This window comes from Eublepharis macularius, chromosome 17, assembly GCF_028583425.1.
Source record: "Eublepharis macularius isolate TG4126 chromosome 17, MPM_Emac_v1.0, whole genome shotgun sequence".
NCBI lineage: Eukaryota > Metazoa > Chordata > Lepidosauria > Squamata > Eublepharidae > Eublepharis > Eublepharis macularius.
In genome coordinates, this window is record NC_072806.1 from 18,981,173 (window position 1) to 19,004,460 (window position 23,288).

General features: G+C 45.6%; 1 protein-coding gene across 2 annotated transcripts in view; it reads right to left on the bottom strand.

Moving 5' to 3' along the window:
• Nucleotides 1-19,165, bottom strand: part of MLXIPL (MLX interacting protein like) — a 58,487-nt gene extending 39,322 nt beyond the window's left edge. For both annotated transcript variants that reach the window (XM_055001926.1, XM_055001925.1), the window contains exons 1-2: nucleotides 18,719-19,165; nucleotides 1,425-1,531 (exon numbers count right to left, since the gene is read on the bottom strand). In XM_055001926.1, the coding sequence (XP_054857901.1) occupies nucleotides 1,425-1,531; nucleotides 18,719-19,014 (403 nt within the window). In that variant the 5' untranslated portion in view covers nucleotides 19,015-19,165. The remainder of the gene's footprint in view (nucleotides 1-1,424; nucleotides 1,532-18,718) is intronic.
• Between the last annotated feature and the right edge of the window lie 4,123 nt (nucleotides 19,166-23,288).

Consider the following 23,288-nt stretch of genomic DNA (forward strand, 5'->3'; position numbering starts at 1 on the left):
AGCAGCTAGACTTTTGTATGCGCAGAAATGGAAAGTACAAGAAGTGCCAACTATTGAAGATTGGATCTACAAATTGCTGTATATGGCTGAAATGGACAAGATGACAAGAAAACTGAGAGATCTGGACTCAGGGCAGTTTAACACAGACTGGGAGAAGCTGAAACAATATCTGGAGAAGAAGTGGGAGGTGGGAGGAAAACTGTGGCAGTTTGAGAACTACTGAAGTACAATAATAGTATAAAAGAGAGGGGTGACTTTACCGGGGGAGGAAGAGAAATGTGAATTTATAAGCAGTTAGATTAATTAATTGATTGAGATATATATAGATATGTAAAGGTTAATTGATAGAATATTGATAGAGAATAATTAACGGTTTAAACATGAGGATTGAGTAATTAACAATATTTTTTTTTTACTTGATAAGACTTATATGCACCAAACTGAATGTATAGAAGAGTTAAAATGACTGACTATGTGATGAGTTATATAGAAATACTATAAAAAGAAGAAATGATTAATATAGAGAGAACAAATCAAATTGTTTGATTTAAATGTGGGAAATTTTTATGGTTTATGACATACAGAAATATTCAAAACTGGAAAATGGGATAAATTGTTTATCTAAAGAAGTATAGTTTGGATGTATAGTAAGTAAAAGAGTTAAAGATGTACTGCTTAATATAATGGAGAATATATATTTGTTTTAGATAGAGGAAATTAATAGAAGTAAGGGAAAAGGGACAGAGGGTGGGAAAGCTGTTGGAAGTCAACAAAAGGGGGGGAAAGGGAGGGGGGTAGAAACGAAAAATTAGGGGATAATTGAATGCAATGTAATGTAAAAATATTAATGTTCTAACCCAATAAAAATTTTACAAAAAAAAAAAAACACACACAGAAGCAGCCTGTACAATTGTTTTAATACATTGGCATAAATTTGGGTATGGTTAACACAGTTTCCCTCTAACCCTTCCCTTTCCGTAAAGCACCTCTAAGAAGCCCTTTAGTCCCATAAAGATAGTTTCAGGCGGGTAGCCATGTTGGTCTGCAGTAGAAGAGCAAGATTTGTGTCCAGTAGAACCTAAAGACCAATGAGATTTTTCAGATAGTCTTCCAAGAATCGAGCTCCCTTTGTCAGATATCTGGATGGCTGAAGCAGCTTCCATTTGTTTTAACAGAGTTGGAGAACATGATTCCTAGTGGATTGGGTCCTGGATGTTTTTAAAAGGTAGACATCGAGACTTCAGGACCAAAACTGGGAAACGGGAAACTCTGAGATTTGAGATTCACAGGATGAAAACTCTAACAGTTTTGTGCAAGTGAAAGTCTGACCAGCTCCCATATACTGGAGCAAGTCTGACAGCCCCGATTGCAAGGGAATGAATGAATCCAGCTCCCACCCACCCCACCCCGGCCCCAGAACTCACATTGGATGTACCAGGCTCTCCAAATGGCATTGTTGAGACGGATTTTGTCCCGGCAGAGCAGGCGCAGGCCTTTGAAATTTTTCCACTTGGGGGATACCAGATTATCACTGCAAAGCAATGCAATAAGATAGGAATAAGGTGGCATGTGGTTGTGGGAGGTGGGCAGAGTTGCAAGAAGTGCAGAGAGCTTGCAGACTTTTTTTTCTGGAAAGGCCCTTGTGCCTTTTTAACAGCTGCAGAAGTACAAACTAAAGATCTTTCCATACAATTATACTCAGTCTCGATGGATGTGGGAGAGGTTTATTGACAGTCGTCGGCTAGGATAGCTACATGGAACCTCCAGCTGCTGAGGCAGTATGCTTCTGAATGCAAACAGTGCAATTCAACAAACACTTCCTTGGGTATAAACTGCATTGAGTACACCTGAGTAGGATTGTAAGTAGACCTGCTTAGGACGACACTGTAAGCGACAAACAACAGAGAATGGCTTTTATTGATTTATTTCAATATTTAAGGTAGGTAGTCCCCTGTGCAAGCATTCATTGCTGATGGGGGGACGTCGCATCACGACATTTTCTTGGCAGACTTTTGTTACGGGGTGGTTTGCCATTGCCGTCTCCAGTCATCTACACTTTACCCGCAGGAAACTGGGTACTCATTTTACCGACCTTCGAAGGACGGAAGGCTGAGTCAACCTTGAGCCAATTACCTGAACCTGGCTTCCACCAGGATCGAACTCAAGCGGGACCACAAGTGACGCCTGACACAGGTTGGACACTTGCCAGCTTCCCTCAAGTTTTGATGGGAAATGTAGGCAGCTTGGCGGAATGTTGGACAAGTGACAGTTGAAAAGTCCATTGGACAGCAGTCAGAGAGCCAAGCTGCAAGACCAGGATGCCTACATTTCCCATCAAAACTTGAGGGAAGCTGACTAGTGTCCAACCTGTGTCAGGCGTCACTTGTGGTCCTGCTCTCAGGTCGTGAACAGAGCTTGGGCTTTAGTACCGCCGCTTACCATTCTGCGCCACGGGGCTCTTGCAATTTTATGCCCCGCCTTTTATTCATGGCTTGATGCAGTTTACAAATCCAAATTAAAAAAACATACAGCATGCAACAAAACCCCAATAATAGTCCCTTCCCTCCAAAATGCCTGCAGCCCACATCCCATTAGCAAATATAATGCCCTTCTATTGCCTCTGAAAACCCTTTGGCCTCCATGCCTCGGTTGTAGTACATAGTTAAAAGGAAATTGTTGGGAGAGACAGCTTGATCAAATGTAAGGGAATTACTCTCAACCCGAGCCCAGCATTCTGTTTCCAGTGCGGGACAGTCAACACTTCTGAATTTCAAAAGTATACTTAGGCGTCTGCAGGTTATGTATATGACACAAAATTACAGTGACTGGAACTCCAGACATTTAATTTGGTCCTGACAAGCAGTCGCAGATGGAGGGAGGCATTATGGACCAGGGTCAGGGTGCTGGCAAAGGAGAAGTTTACATTGCCCCTGCACCATTTCCCCGGCTGAAACGTGGGCTCCTTGCCTGTTGCTTAAGCCTCAGTAGAGAGGACGGTGGAAGAAAGACAAACTCTTTTTTTTAAAAACTACCCCAATATATACATTTATTTAGAAAATGTGTATATTGCCCCTCAGACCTACTGGAGGCAGCTCACAAATAAAACAATAAAAGAAAATCAAGCAAAACATAAATAAATGAATGCAAATAAAAAATAAACACGACAACAGCTAATCATGCCAAATAAAAATGAATAATAAATAATTAAGAACATCCCAATAAACATTCCAAGCCTGGGCATAAAAACACATAAAATAAATACAGCTGTTTAAAATGACATTGCTAGAACTGTCCTCAGGGTAGGAGTAGACTATGAAACAGCTAAAAACATGGAGCCCCTTTGTTAAAATCCTGGATAAAGAGAAATTTTTTGGCCTGGCACCTAAGGAAAAGGAAAACCTTCACCAGGAGTGCCCCCAAGGGAGAGGGCATTCCAAAGGTGCAGTGACACCACCCAAAAGGTCTCTGGTCACCATATCCGTTACGTTGAGTTGGGGTGGGGGCATGGAGAATAGAGCTTGAGTAGAGTCCCTTAACTGGAGGGATGGACTGTGTGGGAGGAAGCAGTCTGTATGCAGATGTGTTTGATGGACTCAAATTAATATGATTAGCTAACTATTTTTTTTTAAATCAGGCCCTAATTATTTGTAGTTCACCTTCATAAGAACCTGACCTGCCAAGGCTCAGCCCTGTAGGGAATTCCAGAGGTCAGCTCTATAGCAGCAGCAGCAACATTCAATTTATATACTGCATTTCAGGACAACTTAATACTCACTCAGAGCGGTTTACAAAGAATGTTATTATTATCCCCACAAGAAAACACCCGGTGAGGTGGGTGGGGCTGAGAGAGCTCCTAGAAGCTGTGACTGGCCCAAGGTCACCCAGCTGGCTTCAAGTGGAGGAGTGGGGAATCAAACCCAGTTCTCCAGATTAGAGTCCCGCACTCTTAACCACTATACCAAACTGGCAAAGAAATAAAACTTCATCTGAGCATGCACAGAGTGCAGTTTCCCCTCTGTCCTCAAGCAAGCCCAACTAGTATATATACACACACATCTAGTATCAGCAAAGAGTTATTTTATATTTTTAATCTCAATTTTTCAACAAGAGTCAGAAACCCAAACAAATGAAATTAAAATTGAATAATGGTGTTGTTTGGGGAAGGGGATTTTCATCAGATCTGGATCATGACTTGAAGAGCTTTGAACCCCAGCCTCTCTTGAATGTAAAAATTAATCCCTACAACCCTGAGAGGTAAGTCATCATTAAAGTATAGTGTGTGTTGGAAACCTAGAAGTCTCCCAATGAAATCTCCAAGCGCACAAGGAAGTCTTAGCCGCCAAGCACTATTTGCTCAGCTTCAGCTTCCTATTACCAATGTAGCAACAATAATACTGGCCTACCTTGTAGGGTTGTTGTAGGGAATGCATCTTAATGTTTAAAATGCTTTCAAAACATCCCGAAGTGCTAAGTAAATACCAAATAGCACAGATGGGGCAAACTGAGACCAAGGAAAGAAAACAAACAGAGGTGCAGAAGAAAACCACTGCAATTAGACACCCAAACTGCAGCAAAACCTGTGTGTGAAAGCAACCCAGCAGAGAGTGTGACTGCCCCAAAGCCACACATGAAAGAGTCTATAGCAGAGCGACTCCCTCAATAAAAAGTTCCTTAAAACAGCTGTTCAAAAGAGCATATTAATTCCAGGCACCGTAAACCGGCTCATAGCCTTCCTTCCTGCTCCGTATCCAGGGAACCGGAGAGAGCCGACCGGCTGTTTGCTTGGCATTGCTGCAGCAGTGGCGTGATCGGGGCTGTGTTCATTTCACTAATCTGTGTGCACAGACCCGCACTCAGACCCCCCTCCTCCAGTCTTCCGAATAGGAAAGCTGTAAACACCAGCTGGGGTGGAAAGTCCTGGAAAACAGAGCCCAACCTCCCAAGAATCTGGACAGACCTTCCTGACGAGATGAAAATTGTACTGGGTACCGTTCCAGGGGAATCCATGCCACAATTGCATCCCCGTTTCCACTTTTTGGGGTTGCTTGTCAATGTTTCATTGTTGTGTGTTGCTAGGGTTGTCATTCTTAAAGGTTTTGGTTCTCTCCCCAGAGTCTTTAGAAACCAAATCTGAACAGCTATGGCTTGACTTTAGCACTCATGCATGTGTGCTAGGGTTGCCAACCTCCAGGTGGGGCCTGGTGATCTCCTGGAATTACAACTGCTGTCCAGACTATAGAGATCACTTCCCCTGGTGAAAATGTCTGCTTTGCTGGGTGGAATAGATGGAATTATATCCCTCTGAGCTTGAGGTCCCTCCCCTTTCCAATTCCTACCACCCCTAGGCTCCACTGTAAGAATCTTAACAAATTTCCCAACCTGGAGTTGGCAACCCTATGTGCACATGAACACTAAGGCAGTATATGCTGTAAAACCTGTTCCACATGCAACTAAGGTCTAGATTTTTGGACTACTAGCAAAAGTCTATTTTTTAGTGTCTTTTTAACCAACAAAGAACCAGCACTGTCCATGCAGGAGAGACTATTGCAGAGTTACTAAATCCAGCCTTCGGCCACAGGGCCAAGAGGCTGGGGGAAGAGGCCTGTTAGGAAAACAGGCAAGTTGCAAAGCAAGCCCTTCCCTTCCCTTGTGAAATATCGGAGGGGATGTGCTTTTTATTTTTAAAACATGTATCCTGTCCTTGTCTACCGCAATGGGCTTTCGAGACAGCTCACAACTCAATTTAAACATGCTATAAAATACTCCACATTCACAGTCTGAAAATCCAAGCGCAGAAAACAACAGAGATAAATAGCTGCCAACGTGAATGTGGCAGTGTATATTATTGATGGATAGGGTTACCAGCCTCCAGGTAGTAGCTGGAGATCCCCCAGAATTACAACTGGTCTCCAGGCCACAGAGATCACTTCACTTGGAGAAAATGGCTACTTTGCGGGGGGGGGGGGTGGACTCTATGGATTTATGCCATGCCAAGGTCCTTTCCCTCCCCAAACTGCACTTTCTCCAGGTTTCTCCAGGTTTCACCCTCCAGATCTCCAGGAATTTCCCAGCTTGGAGCTGGCAACCCTGTTGACGGATGAAGGGTGGGTAGGCAGTTAACACAGTGTTTTGAAAAGGTTCTAGAAACTCAAAATGAGAATGGGGCGCTTTTGCCTCAGAGAGCCCTACATGTACCGAAGTATGAGAGGGCTGCCTTCAGGGAATTTGGACTCGTGACTCGGACTCAGAGCAAACACTCTGTTGATGCCAAGTGGGCAAGCCAGGAGAGGGGCGGGTTTTCCTGGGCCTCCTGCCAGCCTCGCTGTGGGCCTAGGTTACCCAACTCCCCCTTCTGAGGCTAGATACGCTCCTTTTTAAAAACAAATCACACGGAGCTGATGTCACTTCAGGATACCCTTAGAGGGAAGTGTGGGCTGAGGCAGGCAACCAATAAGCGCTGGCCTTGGATGTGGGAGACTTGGGATCGAGCCACTTCTCCTGGGGACTCATAGTGTGTGGCCTTGGCTCACCCCTCCCCTCCCCCTTTACAGTGATAGCAGCAACACTCTTTATTTTCTGAAAGGAAATTAACAGTGACATTTGGAAGCCGTAGAACAAACTGCCTTCAGAGGAACCCAGCCCGTTTTCTGCAAAAGTCATCGTTTGAGGGAGCAGCCAGTTTGGGAAGGAGACATGTCCAGAATGATGACTCACACAGAAATACGACAGGCAGCCTCTTCTGATTCTGTTGTGTCTCTGTATGATGTGATGGGAATTGTCAGTGGGGATTTTCCAAGCTTGAAAAGCATCTGTGGGGAGGGATTTAAACTGCGATTGTTTGTGGCCACTAGCCTAGGAGGTGGGAGTTGATTGGGGGGAAAGTAACACTTTCCTGGGAGTAAGCCCCTCTGAATAGACTTGAGTAGGCCTCTATGTAGGATTGCTCTCTCAGTTGCCCTCCTAAAGGCGCCATTTGCTCTGAGTGGGAAATATACAGCTATCCAGATTTATTTATCTTACTTAAAATACTTGTAGATAGATCAAGATGGGCAGCCATGTTAGTCTGTAGCAGTAGAAAAGAGCAACAGTCCAGTAGCACCTATAAGATTAACAAAATTTGTGGTAGGGTATGAGCTTTTGTGAGTCACAGCTCACTTCTTCAGACACCAGCTGTTTTCACATGTCTTACCTGCCGCCGGAACATTGTGCAAAACACCTAGAAGACAGCGTCTCCTTGCACAAAGCGCAAAGAGACGCTGTCATCTGGGAGTTTTGTGCAAAATCGCATGTTCCTGGTGCGATTTCGCGCAAGAAGACGCTGTATTCCGGGTATTTTGCACGATGTTCCGGCGGCAGGTAAGACGTGTGAAAACGGCCACCATCTGAAGTATCTGAAGAAGTGAGCTGCGTCTCACGAAAGCTCATACCCTACTAGCACTAATTTTGTAAGCCTTATAGCTGCTACTGGACTGTTGTTCTTTTCTACTTAAAATACCTGTATCCTGCTTTTTGTCAAAGAAGAATTTGGCTAGCAGGACATTATTAAAACGTTGTCTGAGATTTCCTTTCTGTTTCCCTCACCAAGTAAAGAAAAGCTCTAGAGGCCTTTGCCTAAAGAAAAAAGGCTACACTATAGGCCAAGCTATAAGTGAGGAATAACACTTGCCTGGCAAGTGAACAGACTCACGTGTATTCCTCCCTGTTCACTCGCTCTCCACTTGCACTCCACTCGATCACTTGCCATTCAGGTGTAATTCGTCACTTCTAGCTTGGCCCTCACTCCTCATGGCCCACCTTCCCCTGCCCAGCCATTGCTTTTAAACCTGCATTTATTTAGCTGGAAAAGAGAAAACTAGACCTAATCTGTTTCAAATACCTGAAAGGCTTGTCACATGGAAGAAGGCAAAGACTTTCTGCATCTCCAGAGAGCAAGATCAGAACCAAATGGTGCAGGGGCAATGTAAACTCCATCACTCCTCCATGTTTCCCCCAAGTTATAATCGGTCCCCAATGACATTTTACATTTCCTCGAAAACTGTCAGGGATGATGTTCTATAACCTCACACAAGGAAAACGGGGCGCGAGACATGCAGGCACACAAACATCTTCAAAGATGTTTATAAGGCAAGATCGAAATAACGGAAAAGTAATTTTAAAACAATAATTTTTTTTTTAAAGGTCGGGAAGATTTGTTCCCGCCCGCAAAAGCAGAAAATGCGGGTGTGGGGTGAATGCGGATTCGGCCAGTGACTATTGGGAACATAATGACACTCCAAGGAAGTGAAACTTCAGTAAAATTCAGGCACTGAACTGTCCTGCATAGGAAATGCCCACGAAAGCTTCCCACATGCTTCCAAGTTTCCAAAAAAGAAACGGGAGAGAGCCATCAGTGCTGTCAGTGGGGGAAAGAGAGGCATCATTATCTTCAATGGTGTTTCTTTATAAGGCAAGATTGAAATAACGGAAAAGTGTGCTCAAAATTTTTTTTAAAAAATGGGCGGGGAAAAAAAGTCCCACCCCAAAAAGCAGTTTTCGAGCGGCCGTGTGACCGGAGGGACGCGCGAGAAAGACGGATTGGAAACAGGAATGTGAACGAAGAGGAAAAAATCGCGGATTGGAGGCAAACGGAAGATATCCGATAAACATGCGGGTAATGGGTGAATGTGGATTCGACCCAGGTCTAATGGGCTTGAGTTACGGTGGCGGGGGGGGGGGTAGAATTTAATTGAACATTAGGGCAGACTTCCTAACAGGGAGAGGAGTTTGACAACAGAACCAGTTCCCTAGGGTAGTGATGGGATCTCATTCGGGATCTCATTTGCTGGAGTTCTTCAAGCTGAGCCTGGACAGCCTGTTAGGAATGCTTCAGCTTTGAAATATATTCATTTATTCAGAAGATTTTAAAGATTAATATACAAATGAAGCTGGAGGCTTTTTTGTTGGGACTAATGGACAAACAGTTAGAAATCACTCACGGAACTTTGTTTTTGTATATGGCAAGGGCAGCAAGACTGTTATATGTTCAAAAATGGAAAACTTCGACATTACCTACAATAGAGGAATGGTCGGTGAAGATGATGGAACTTGCAGAGATGGCCAAACTTACTTCTTTGAGTAGAGAAAGTACATTCATTGCTATCTGGACCCTTCTTCTTGCCCAATATTGGGAGCTAGTCCGGGAGGAAAGGCCTTTCTTTGCCTTCGGAGACCCTGAAAAGCAGACTTTTTGAGCAAAATGGAAAACAATGAATTGATGATTTGTGCCTTTGAAAATTAAGGCAAAAGAAGGAGGAGGAGGAGGAGGAGGAGAAGAAGAAAATTATAGGGAAAGGAGATGTATTTTGTTTATGGTAAACCTAGAGTGTGTGCACAGTATGTAATGTATATGTATCTGTAACAGAGAAAATCAGAGGTTATTCCTTTATATTTCTTTTTAGTTATAATGGTGTTTTTTTCTTTTTAATTTTTTAAAATTCTGTTTAAAAAATTCCGAATAAAATGTATGGGGGAAAAAAAAGGAATGCCCCATCTTTGGAATGCCGGTAGTGAGCACGGAGTTGGAATGGGTAGTCTAGAAAGCCCTCCCAACTCTAGGACTCAGGAGGACTCTACCAGAACTGTCTCAACTAGGCTGCCATTCCATGATCGAGTAACACCTAGGGCCAAGTTATGTGTCTCACAGTCAACAGCTTTTGGGATATGGCAACGAACAATGACTCCTGCAGAGTTCTAGCAGGAAATCTCCTAGGGCCCCCCCCCAAAAAGTTTTAATTCAGGTGGCTACCCACCTGAAAAAGAAGAACTGAAGGAAGAGCAGAGCCATGTTCGTCTGCAGAGGGGCAGCAGGATCCGAGCCCAGTAGCACTTTAAAGGCCAACTAGATGTCCAGGGAATGAGCATTCGAAAGTCAAAGCTCCCTTGAGAGCTCATATCCTGGAAATCTAGTAGGTTTTTAAGGGGCTACTGGACCAGAATCTTGCAAACTGCTATTCTTTTCCTGTTTTAGAACCTTTGCCGCACTCTGTTCTACAGCAGTCGTCTATGGTCACCCTCAACCTCTCCCCTCGTTTTTCTGAGACAGAAACCCGATGCCAAATTTAGGAGAGGCAGAGGGCTGGTAGCATAGCTCCCCCTGCAGCACTGATGCTTTGCAGTCTGAAGGGGCCAGTCGTTCCTGCGCAATTAGGGGAAAGCGATTTCTATGCTGTGAAGGGAATCTATGTTGGTTGGTTAGGAGGTCGGAAGAATTTTGGGGAAGTTCCAGAGCATTTCAGTGGAAACTTACAACATCGCTCCCAAAGGAGAGAGTGTTTGCAAAGCTGGTTGGAGAACCACTGCACTTCTTCTTGCCCAATATTGGGAGCCACTTCGGGAGGAAAGGCCTTTCTTTGCCTGAGGAGACCCTGAAAAGCAGACTGCTCTCCAGGGTTACTTTCGGGCAAAGAAAGGCCTTTCCTACTAACTGGAGGCACAAGCACCACCTCCAAGCCTCTGCCCATACATCCTCTCAAGTCAGTTCATTGGTCCATCCAGCCTAGTGTTGCCAACCTCCAGGTGGGGCCAGGCGATCTCCTGGAATTACAACTGATCTCCAGACTACGGAGATCAGTTCCCCTGGAGAAAATGGCTGCTCTGGAGGGAGGAATTTACAGCATTATACCCCACTGAGGTCCCTCCCCTCTCTAAATCCCGCCCTTTCCAGGCTCCACTCTAAATCTTCAGGAATTTCTCAAACCAGAATTGGCAGCCGCTATTCAAGGACTGGCAATGGCTTTTTGCAGGCTCAGACAAAGGTCTCTCCCACCCTCCTGTCTGCCAAGACGACGACGACAACAACAACAACAACAACAACAACAACAACAACAACAACAACAACAACAACTGCACTTATATACCACTCTTCTAGACATATTAGTGCACCACCCAGAGTGGTGAACAAGTTAGTGTTATTATTATCCCCGCAATGCAGCTGGGGAGCTGGGGCTGAGAGGAGTGGCTTACCCAAGGCCACATACTGAACTCAAGGCAGCAGTGGGATTCGAACCAGAATCCCACTGCTGGTTAAGTGATTTGGCTGTCCTGATTCACAGCCAAACCACTTAACCACTATGCTACAGCAGATGCTGCAACCAGGACAGCAAAACTGGTGCTCTGTCATGGGGCCAAGGCCCTTCCCCAGTGATCAAAATCCATTCAAACAGTGGCTTTGTGCTCCAGGAAACCTTGGGTTTCCTCGGTGGCTTATCAGAAGATAAGAAGATAGCACGGCCTCCGCTACTGTGTCCTGGATCACTGAGCTAAGCTTCCAGAGTGTGAAGATGATAAGGTCACAGCAAGGTGAGTCCATCTCAACTAGCCTCATGTCCCTAAACTGAGAAGCCCCCAACTTTTAAAGTTTTCATGGTCCACCATACCTGCAATCCCATTTGAAGCCAATTCCCCAATCAATGAGCACATGAAAAAATGGAACCACCACAAGGAAAAGATGGGTTGCCAGCTCCAGGCTGGGAAATTCCTGGAGATTTTAGGGGGTGGGGTTTGGGGAGGGACCTCAGCAGGGTATAATGCTACAGAATCCCCCCTCCAAAGCAGCCGTTTTCTCCAGGGGAACTGATCTCTGTGGCCTGGAGATCACTTGTAATTCCAGGAGATCTCCAGCCACCACCTGGAGGCTGGCAACCTTTGTGCGGAAGCATCCTTGAAAGGAAGACATTCAACAACTTCCATGATGGAGCAATTGCAAAACTCTCACAAGATATCAAAACATATTGACTTTTTGCATGGATTATCTGCACAATTATATATGTATGACAATATCTTCCTCCTCCTCTATTTCCAGGGCAGGAAGTGGGCATGTCAATGTATCCCTTAACCCCCTGATTTCTCCAAGAAATCAGGGCTATATTTGAGGCCTGCAGCTGTGGTCTGTTGGAGCCTGGCCATCTGAACCTTGCTGTGTGGAGGCTCGCAACAGGAGCGGAGAAGGCACTCTGCACATGCTCAGAAGCACTGCTCATCATTCCCAAGGCAGAGCCCCAAAAAATCAAAGCAGGCCAAACCCCACGCGGAAGAAGGGCAGCATGCTGGACGAGCAGAAATGTGTATTTGCTCGATCAAGCTGCCCTTTGCTCCCAGCCAGTGTTGCAGGGAAGGGCAAACTCCTCCCTCTAAGAGACCTCGCTAGGGAAAATCAGAGGGAGGGACACACTCCAGGCTCTAGTGTCCACAGGGCAGGTTGTACGTCTGTGTGCGTTTCAGCTAAGAAACGTCTGCATCAGAGAAAAAGCACAGGCAGAAGGAAATTTGCTCTAGCGTTACCGCCTTTGAACTGGGAGATACTAATTTTTGAAACATGTATGTCCTGTTCAAGGAATATCTGATATGGCTAACAAATTTTTTAAAGAGGTGCACACATTCATAAAAGCCTGCCATAATAAAATCCATCCAACAAACAGCACGAGAACAACTCAGTCCGTTAAATGTGAATCCACCCAGTGCCCGAGTGCCAAGAGGTAAGCCGCTCCCGAGATTCCAACCTGCCAGATCCAGAGGCTGATTCACAAAATCTCTCTGCCCCACTGGCCAGATGTGCACTGAGTGAAATCCTCACTGCAATTTGCAAACTGGACGAGCCCAAAATATCCAGAAAGGACGTCTAAATGGAATATCCCTTATTTTAACTAAAGCAACATTCTTGTCATCACAAGTGCAAGGGTATGCTTGGAAGTGGAACTCCTAATGAAATCTCAGAAGCTGGAGGGATGGCTAAGGAAGATTGCCAGCGGTTGTGGGCATCACTGCCCTTCATAGCCCCGTCCGGGAACTACCAACCCCAGAATAAATTAGGCAAGATACCCCCTGACAATGGCCATCCAGGGCATATAAGTGAGGACCATTTCTCTTTTGTCTGTATCACTGGGTGGTCACTCACTAGTCAGAAACGTACTGCTTTTGACCACGCAGTTTCCATTTATCGACAGACCCATTTGCTGTCATTGTAGTCAATCATTTTTTTTCCTAACTGTCATCACAACATCCCGTGGCAATCAATTCTGCAAGCTGATTATGCACCAAGCAAAGAGGTACTCCCTTGAACTTGTCCTGAATTTCCTGCCCCCTGAGTTCAAGGGCCTTCGCGGGAGGAGAATCCTTGTTTCTCCTGCACATTGCAACGGCGGCATTTCTTAAGAAGAAGACAGCAAGCAGCGTCAAAGCAGCAACCAATGGTTGCGTTTGGGCAGAGGGTCACAGAGGATGCTTCTAGAGTTTCCACCTCTGGTTTTGCCTCTAAGAGCCAAGCTACAAGTGAGGAATGACACTTGCCTGGCAAGTGAACAGACTCACCTGTATTCCTCCCTGTTCACTTGCCATTCACTTGCGCTCCACTTGTGGAGAGCAAGTGAATGGCAAGTGAACAGGGAGGAATACAGGTGAGTCTGTTCACTTGCCAGGCAAGTGTCATTCCTTACTTGTAGCTTGGCTCTAACATTGCTGTCCACACTTGTCAAAGTCAACAGGACTTCATAACAGCAAGTTCTGAAATCATCAATGAGGGTGGCTGCATTGTTTTGTTCCCCTTCCAACAGCAGAAGAATCTTTTGTATGATTTCTCCTGCTGTGCCATCAAAAAGGAAAAAGACGGTGCTTCCAAAAATCCCAGCGGTCAAGCGCCTTCCCGGCTGGAGATCATTGGGTGAGTTATGTACGTGTAAAGTGCCATCAAGTCACAACTGACTTCCATCCATTAGAAGAGATCTAATAACCACATTACTTCTAGCAGCTAAAGCCTCATTGTCATTATACTGGAAATCACAATCAACACCTACTATTAACACATGGTTTAACAAAGTTTGGGATTTCCTACTGATGGAAAAAATTACTGAAAAGTTATATCTTCAAGCTAATCCTGTAGGTACCTCAAACTTTTATACTAAATGGGAACCTTTCTTAGACTTCCTATCTAAAAATGATCTTTTGTTAACAAAACTACCATATCCAAAAGTTATCGATATGGAAATATGGGGACTATGGTGAATTTCTCTAGTAGAAATTTATATTGAGATTGTTATTGTTACAAATATGTGTTACCTGTTTATATGATCAAACTATAAGTTAACAATTATTTGTATAGGAGTTGGTTGAAACTTGATAATGTTATGTTATCTTATGTTATGTAAGTTATAAGTTATAAATAAAATTATTTTTAAAAAGTCACAACTGACTTCTGGCAATCCCAGCGAGGGGTTTTCAAGGCAAGTGAGAAGCAGAGGTGGTTCAATAAGGTGTGTGAGGGCTCTGAAATCCCACTTCCATGGGCTCACCTTGCAAAAAGAAATTCCACTTTCGCTGGCTTTATGGTGACACCATAAGAAGAGGCCTGCCAGATCAGACCAAAACCAAGCCTCCTGTTTCCAACAGTGGCCAGCCAGACATCTCCAGGAAGCCCCAAATAAGCAGGGCAGGTTGGAAACAGCTTTCTCCCTTTGTTTGTCTATGGCACCTGCTTCTAAGATCTACTGCTGCTGGACATGGATGTTCTCAGGGCTTTTTTTCCTGGGAAAAGAGGTGGTGGAACTCAGTGGGTTGCCTTCAGAGAAAATGGTCACGTGTCTGGTGGCCCTGCCCCCTGACCTCCAGACAGAGGGGAGTTTAGATTGCGCGGAGCGGAGGGCAATCTAAGCTCCCCTCCGTCTGGAGATCAGAGGGCGGGGCCACCAGCCATGTGACCATTTTCAAGAGGTGCCGGAACTCCGTTCCACCACATTCCAGCTGAAAAAAAGCCCTGGATGTTCTATTTATTAGGTGTAATGTAAGTTGATAATTCCTGTACATAATAGGTGCCTCGGTGCATAAGACCCAGTAGCATCTGGCCCAGGAAGCCCATAAGGAGGGAAGAAAGGGAACAAACCCACTGACTGTTTGCAATGCTACTACCCATGAGAAAACCTTTTTTTTTGTTAAAGAGAGACTTGAAGTAGCTGTTCTTCTCATATACCCTCATTCCGTTTCCACCTCTGATAAGCTTTGCAAGGTTTCTCTATTGTTTCAGAATCTTTCAGTGCTTGCTTGACCAACGATGGCAATGGGTCAAAAGCAGAGGCCCACAAATATTGTCTAGCCTTAAGAGCCAAGCATTATTTATAGTTCCTCTCTGACCCTTTCTGACACACAAAGAACACTGGAGAGTCGGGGCAGGTTGCAACCAGAATATGCAAACCTTCTGAAGCAGCAAGGGGGATTCTTGCGTCTACGGAAGGTGTGCTGAGCCTGGTTTGGTGGAAGCCTCCCCCAGGGAGAAATCAAGAAAGGAGAAAGACCTGCCCCTTCGTGTTTGGATTGTGCAAGCAGTTGCCAGGATTCATGGATGCTGCTAGAGGCTACAATCACGGAATCCAAAGGATGGCATGTCTAACATGGGGAGCAAAACTCTCTGGAACCTGCTGCTAAAACAGATGGGCCAGCCACGGGTTTGTCTTCAGACGAGCCCATCCTGATCCATTCCAACCAACCCTCACGTGACCAGCCTTCAGTTCCTACCCAGATTTCTCCTACGGCATCGCCACTGCTCAGGAGCCCAAAGGGGAGGTGAAATTGACATAGCCTTCCGGGAGGCTAAGAAAAAATTAACAAACATCTGAGGAGCGATCTTCACTGCTTCTGTGTTTTTTTAAACTACGCTTCCTGGCTAACATTGCGTCTTCCTACACTTGAGCGTCCTTGTGTAAGATGTCTTGTGTACAGAGACTCTGAGGTCTCCTCACTAGTCCCCCGTAACCATTGAGCAACCTCTTTTAGCATTTGTGGGAGAGGGGTGAAAGTAACCCTGTTCAAGCTGGTTTTGACTATCAGTAAGAAAACACCAGAGTAGAACCAGCAACCTTCTTTTTCTCGGGCCTATTAAGAGAGAGATGGTACTGGTAAGAAATTTAAGTTTCTTTCAGCCCAGTTTGGTGGTTTGGATAGCACCTACACTGGCTCCATGGCTGGACAGCGGACTTGGGTGGAAACTTCCTTGGCGCACACACAGACACGGAAGCTGGCCTGAAAACTGGTAAGGAGACAGCATGACTGTACTTAGCTATGGAGGGTCTCTGGGGTCTCAGGAGCAGACTTTGAAATTTCTACTCTGCTTTGCCATCCTCTAGAGGATTCAAAATGGCCTTGTACATTGCGGTTATTCTTTTTTATACCATTGGATGATGTTGCTAATGTTATTAGCACAGGGGTTCTGTTTTGCTCTTTTACGAAGCAAGGATGTATTTACTCCAAGGGATGCACAACAAAACGTCCTCGTGGAATAGCATGGTTCATATTCTGGACCACGGGCCCAGGAAGTGGTCCAGAATGCTCAAGCCGGTGGACTTGACTTGACTTCAGTCAAAAAAACACCTCCAACTGAGAATACATTTTAAATAAAACATCTTGAATACAAATGTAATTCCTTATGTATTTTGACATATTATCCATTTGTTATTTGTACGTAATATTCACTATGATGAAATCAATAATGTAGTTGTAAAACAGATTAGTTATGGCATTAGTAATTTAAAATGTTGAATATAAATGTATCCTAACGTGAGTATTATTGCATCTTATAGAAAGTGTCTTGAAAAAAATGTATTAAAGGGATGTTGGGGGAAGAAATATTTTGTGTTTTATATATTTTGTGATATATAATATATATTTTTCTTTCTGGATCCCCTTACTATTCTGCTTTTCAAAATAAAAATATATTACAGAAAAAACAAACGCCTCCAAGATGACCCGTTCAAAAACTAGCAGAAGCCAGGGCTCTTTTTCGGGAAAAGGGGTGGTAGAACTCAGTGGGTTGCCAGCACAGGGGGCAACTCCTGGCGGGAGGTGGTGCACCTGGGACCACATGCGCATGCGCAAAGTGCGCACATGTTCCCAGGACCACGCAATGACATCACTTGGGGTCAGCAGGAACAAGGAGGAAGTTTTTAAAAGTTTAAATTGCCCTTGGCGAAAATGGTCACATGGCCAGTGGCCCTGTCCCCTGATCTCCAGAAAGAGGGGAGTTTAGATCACCATTCAGAGGGTGATCTAAACTACTCCCTGTCTGGAGATCAGGGGGCAGGGCCACCAGCCATGTGACCATTTCCAAAAGATGCCGGAACTCCGTTCCACCACGTTCCACCTGAAAAAAAGCCCTGTCAGGAGCTATGTGCACTGTAGAGCCCAACAGCTCTGAATCCAGCAAGACTTCTTTGTTTTTTGTTGCCAAGTGAGGCAAAAAGACAATGCCACAAACTCTTCCATTCAGTATGCTTAAGAACTGCATGCAGTATAGGGTTGCCACCTCCAGGTCAGGATATTTCTGGAGACTTTGGAGGTGAAGCATGGAAAGGGTAGATCTTGGGGAGGGGAGTGACCTCACTGGAGTACAATGCCATAGAGTGCCCCCTCCAAAGCAGCCATTTTCTCCATGGGGACTAGGTTTGCCCGCCTCCAGGTGATAGCTGGAGACTCCAGGAATTACAACTGATCTCCAGGCAACAGAGATTAGTTCCCCTGGAGAAAATAGATGCTTTGAAGGGTGAACTCTATGGAACTATACCCCCACTGAGGCCCCTCCCCAAACTCCACCCTCTTCAGGCTCTGCCTCCCCAGATCTTCAGGAATTTCCAAACCTGGACCAGGTAATCCTAAGGGGGACTGATCTCTATGGCCTGGAGATCAGCTGTAACTCTGGGAGATCTCTACCCACCACCTGAAGACTGGCAACCCTAATGTGGTAGTGGGATGGGGAGGGCAGGAGCTTCACTGGGGCAGCCGCACACCCTAAGTAACATCCCTGAGGCAAGAGGCATGTGATATAAGCACCCACTACAAGACCCAAACCTGGCGGCTGGGAAATAAAAGGGGTGTGTGGCATAAGGCCAGGGGCTGGCCATCCTATGTGCATTCTGGTTGCGACACCGTGGGGAGAAATCCAGACAACAGTCTAATGTGTTGTGACAGCAAAGTTCCCGCTCAGATCACTGCTGGGATCTGGCACTGACGGAGAACGGCCATCACCTTTGTGCCCTGCTTGTCAGCTTCCCGGGGGACAATTGGCTGGCCACTGCTGGACCAGAGGGAGCCATCTTGGTCTGATCTAGCAGAGATTTCCGCATGAAGACAGGCTCCAGTCCTCATTGTGAACGGAGAGCAGAAATGCACCCAGGGAACATAGCAAAGGCAAGTGCAAGGACAGATGCTGCAAATAACCCTGGTAAACTTCACATGTTGAGGGCAGAGCAGGGGACTCACTTTGGAACCTGCTCTCACCACATCCTTCAATCCCGCAGCACGTCCAGTCCTTCTTTGGCAGTTCCAGACCATATCCTGGATCTTATGCTGTCTGTACATTCCAACCTTTCCCCTACTTGGGACTTGGCAAATTGCAAAGAATTGTAATGAAAAGCCGGTGCCAAAGGGGAGGCACCGAGAACATAAACTTGGTTAAAGAGTATAAGGAATAGCACAATTGCCGTGTCCACACTGGATCGGGCCAGATAAATCAGTTGCTGTGGAAGCTTCATTTTCTCTGAACCAATCGTCTGGGATTAACCAAACCCAGGACCCCTCCTCTCCCATCCGGACCACAATTTTTCCTCTCTTGGATAAAAAGGCATGCTGGACTGGGGGCACCCTTCAATCCAAAGCCAGAAAGGATCGGTGTCAGCTGGAGCAAGGGAGATGATCACACACTTACCTGTACGCCAAACTCATACACTCAAAGAGTCGAGTGATGGTGGGATCGATGCTTCGGGGATCGGGGGTCTCCGGTTCAGCCCGGTGGTGGCGTCGACGGGGCACTGAGTCACTGTGTGGAGAGGACACCATGAAGTGTCCGCTGTGGATCACTTGGCATTCAGATAGGGAGCTGGCATCAGGCCTGGCATTGCTGGAAACTGGGCCGTCTGAATCCGAATCCGAGTCAGAGACGGGGGTCGGCCCCATCTGTGGTTCCAGGTAAGACCCTGACAAGCCAGGTTGGGGGGCAGCCATGGTGGGTAAAAGCAAACAAGACACGGGGACACCTTACAGTTCCTCTGTCAATGCCTCTGCAGGAGAGTAGCTGATTTCAACATATGTGTACCTTGCTGCACCGCACCTTAGTTAACAGGGCATGGTTAAACCACGCCTTCTTCTCTCAGTCAGTCACCTTCTCCAACCCTTCTAGCAGCTCTCACAGCTGCATTTATAAAGCAGCTGGATGTGACTCCGCCTCCAAGGGCAGGCACAAGTCATTGTGGGAGAAAAGTTAACCCCTTGTGATCCTAGGCAGAGGCAAGAGGCCTCAGGTGAAAAAGCAAGCAAGATTGCCAGCTTTCCAACTGGCTCCTGCAGCTATGCCCCCCAAAGCGGCCTGAAATGCTGCAATGAGCAGGTGGCAACCTTTATGTCCCTGCTGGGAAAAAAATAATAAAGCTTCACCTGCTAATATCTGCAAATTTAGCTATGGCAGAGCAAGCCAGACCTGTTTTTATCCTAGCCACTTGGTAGCTTGCCCCTTCTGTCCCTTCTCCTTCTAGACCCCCCCCCCTCCCGTACTGCTGCCCATGAGTTGGCCAAACAGGCTTTGTTTGCCTTGACCGGGGCTGCTGGGAGCATATGCAGGAGGGAGAATTATACGCTGTGTTTACCCAGGGCTAATGTACCCCCCCCATACAGCATTTCCAAGCAAGCAAACACAGATTAAGAGACAAAAATAAGTGAGATTATAGCAACCCGTGGGCAAGACAGCATGAGCCAAGAGAGAAAGCCGTCTGGCTGGCTTTGGGGGAAAAAAAATACAACGGAAAAGGGATCAAGGATCCTTTGGGTTTTCGCCAGTATGAAGTAAGGCCACAGACAGAGGATGTCCCTAGAGAGATTTGTCAGGCAGAATCAGAGGTGTCTTCGGAAATAGGAATTGCAGCACCTGCCTCAGACATTGCTCAAAGGGGTGTTTTGAGGGCAAAGGCAGGTCTAAGGAATCGTGCATATGCTCCAGCACTCTGGAAACAGTACCCAGGGTCTGCCCTGACCTGGATAGCCCAGGCAAGCTCAATCTTGTCAGAGCTCAGAAGCTAAGCAGGGTTGGTCTTGGTTAGTAATTGGATGGGAGACCTCCAGCAAAGACTAGGGTTGTGGAGGCAGGCAATGGGAAACCACCTGTTAGTCTCTTGCCATGAAAACCCTTCCACGGGTCGCCATAAATCAGCTATGACTTGCGGGCACTCTCCACCATAACCACCGCGCCATTGCAGGGTCCATCCTTAACCAGTTCTTGTTGGGAGAGAGCAGGGCAGTGGGGAGGCTTTACTTCATTTCTGAATGTGGCCCAAACTATTGCTGATTCTTTCCCAGCTTTATTTTCCTTAGTCACCATTATAATACTTTTGGGGGGAGTAGGGTGGGGGAGCAAGCAACTGCATCAGCTATAAAGAGAAACTCAGTGATTATAGTTCTGCCCCAGAATAAGAATGGATTCAGGAATACTGTGGCCGCTGTGAGCAAACAGAAAATAATTAAGTCGAGAAGAAGAAACAGTTTTTAACACAATGCAGACAGGAGTGGGAGAAGGTAAAGGAACAGTACTATAAGGAAGCCTCCATGGTGTTTATTAAACCACTTGATTGCAAATTGGATTTAAAAGACTGAGTGGCCGAAAACAGGGACAGGACGGGGAGATGAAAAATAGCATAGAAAATATGGGAATGTAATGGCTAGGGTTGCCAGCCTCCAGGTGGTGGCTGGAGATCTCCTGGAATTACAACTGGTCTCCAGGCCATAGAGGTCAATTCCCCTGGAGAAAATGGCTGCTTTGGAGGAGGACCACTATGGCATTATACCCTGTTGAGGTCTGTCCCTTCCCCAAACTCTGCCCTCTCCAAGATTCACCTCCAAAATCTCCAGGAATTTCCCAGCCCTAGTAATAGCCTATCAAGGCATTGCCTGAATTCTTTGGATGAATTAATGAATATTAGCTCTGGACTAAACATCTAGTGTGGAAATAATCTTGCCATTGGCTGACCTGCTGTGATTTCACAAAAATAACAACTGAAGGGGAAGGGTCGCTAGAGAATGTTGACGATCAGCGCCGTTCTGAGAGGGAAAGTGGCTGTCTGTTTCACTACGGCAAAAACTTAAGTAAGACATTAAGATTGTTTCCAGCCAACAGCAAGAAAAACAGCAGATGTTTTGAAAAAAAATGCTTGTCCTGTCCAATGGCGATGAGCCATTAGCCATTATCCCCAAGCAGAAGGGAAGGCAGCTCTTTTGAAGAGAGAGAGGAGTCAGGCCATGCTACCGAAAATTTGAGTGAACCTCACAAACTGTTGGTAGCTATGGCAGCCCACGGGTGAATCTCACAGACTATTCTCATTTCACTAAGGTTCTGCTGCCTGAATTATGGAGGTGTGTCTACTGATCAGTTCTGAAATCCTTCTGCATTGATATTTTTTAAAAAGCATTTTGACTATTGCTGAAGTAGAACTGCTAGTTTATTTGCTTTTTGCTTTTGTTGTTGTATGCATGTTCTGTTATTGATTATAGTTGCTGTAGCTGCCCCAGCAATTTGATTAAGAGCGCAGTATACACTTACTTTAAATAAACAAGCATGAAATGCAATAATGTGAGAGGAACAAATGGTGTCCATGCCAGATAAAATTATTTGTTGTGGGAATATCTTGAGCCTCCGAGACGTCAACGGTACCTACTCCCAAGTAAACATGCAAAGGATGGTAGCCACAGAGATTTCAAAAATGTTTCGGGGGTGGGGGGAAACACCCAAGTTTTAAAGTCCAAACATGAGAGTTAAAGAACTCAGAACTTTGATTCAAATTTCGTAAGTTTTAATGCATTATATATTTGAACAAATTTCATTTCACTGTGTCTGTGGAGGGATAAGAAAGCATTTCAGAGGTCTACAAAAACATACTACCTGGGCTACACCTAAGAATAGGGATGCCAGCTTCCAGGTAGTGGCTGGAGATCTCCCGGAATTACAACTGGTCTCCAGGCCACAGAGATCAGTTCACCTGGAGAAAATGGCTACTTTGGGGGGTGGACTCTATGGAATTATGCCATGCCATGGTCCTTTCCCTCCCCAAACTCCACTTTCTCCAGGTTTCTCCAGGTTTCACTCCTCAGATCTCCAGGAATTTCCCAACTTGGAGCTGGCAACCCTACCTAAGAAACACACAGATACTCAAAGGGATGCAATCAAGACTTCAACTGAGGGGAACATTTGGTTAGTGTGGTATATTATCAGAGAAGAACAGGGATTCTCAGATTTAAAATCTTGCATAATCATGAAGTGGGTGACTTAAGACTACCAGTTAGGCAAGTCTACCTCACAGGATCGTTGTGAGGCTAAAATGGAGTTTATTGATGGAAAGGTGGGGTAAAAATGCAATCGATATGAGGTAAGGCTGCTCTTTCAAGAGGGCAGCACTGAGATACCCAGCCCTATACTCTATCCCCCTCATAGGAGTTGGCCTTGCTGCCCACCTTTTGGTGGTTTCTACAACAAAGAGTAGGTAGGTCTCCCAGTTTTCTTTAAAAACACCTCTCCTAGCCCTTCCAAGAAAGGGCTGTGTAAAAACAGTTAAAAAATCCAACAGTAAGATAAACCATAATGAATTAAACCAACAAACACTTTGCAGTTTAAAACCAGCTTTAATTAGACAAAAAAAAATTACGATTTATCTAAGTTTACCAACTTCCAGGTGGTAGCTGGAGATCTCCTAGAACTATAACTGATCTCCAGGGGGGTTTTTTCTTGGGAAAAGAGGTGGCGGAACTCTCAAGAGGGAAATGAGGAAGAAACACATGGAATTCTTTGAAATCGTATTATTTTCAAGCACTATTGCTGAGTATTTTCAAGAGGTGCTGGAACTCCGTTTCCCCGCATTCCCCCTGAAAAAAAGCCCTGCGCAGGCAATAGAGATCAGTTTCCCTGGAGAAAATGGCTGCATTGGAGAGTGGACTCTATGGCATTATACTCCACTGAGGTCCTCCCCTCTCCAAACCCTGCCCTGTCCAGGCTCCCCCCCCCCCCCCCCCGAAATCTTCAGGATGGAACTTTCCAGCCTGGAGCCAGCAACCCTAGATTTATCGTTCAGCCCAGCAAAACAACGGTACCTTAAGATATACAGAGGGATGCCACGCCCTTCCCAGGGGGAGGGGGGGGACTCTGTGCTTCTATGACAAGCAGCAGATATTAAAGAGATGAAGGGTTTTTTGCAGGGGGGGTTGCAGAGAGGTTTCACCTGTTGGATTTATTCTGCCAGGCT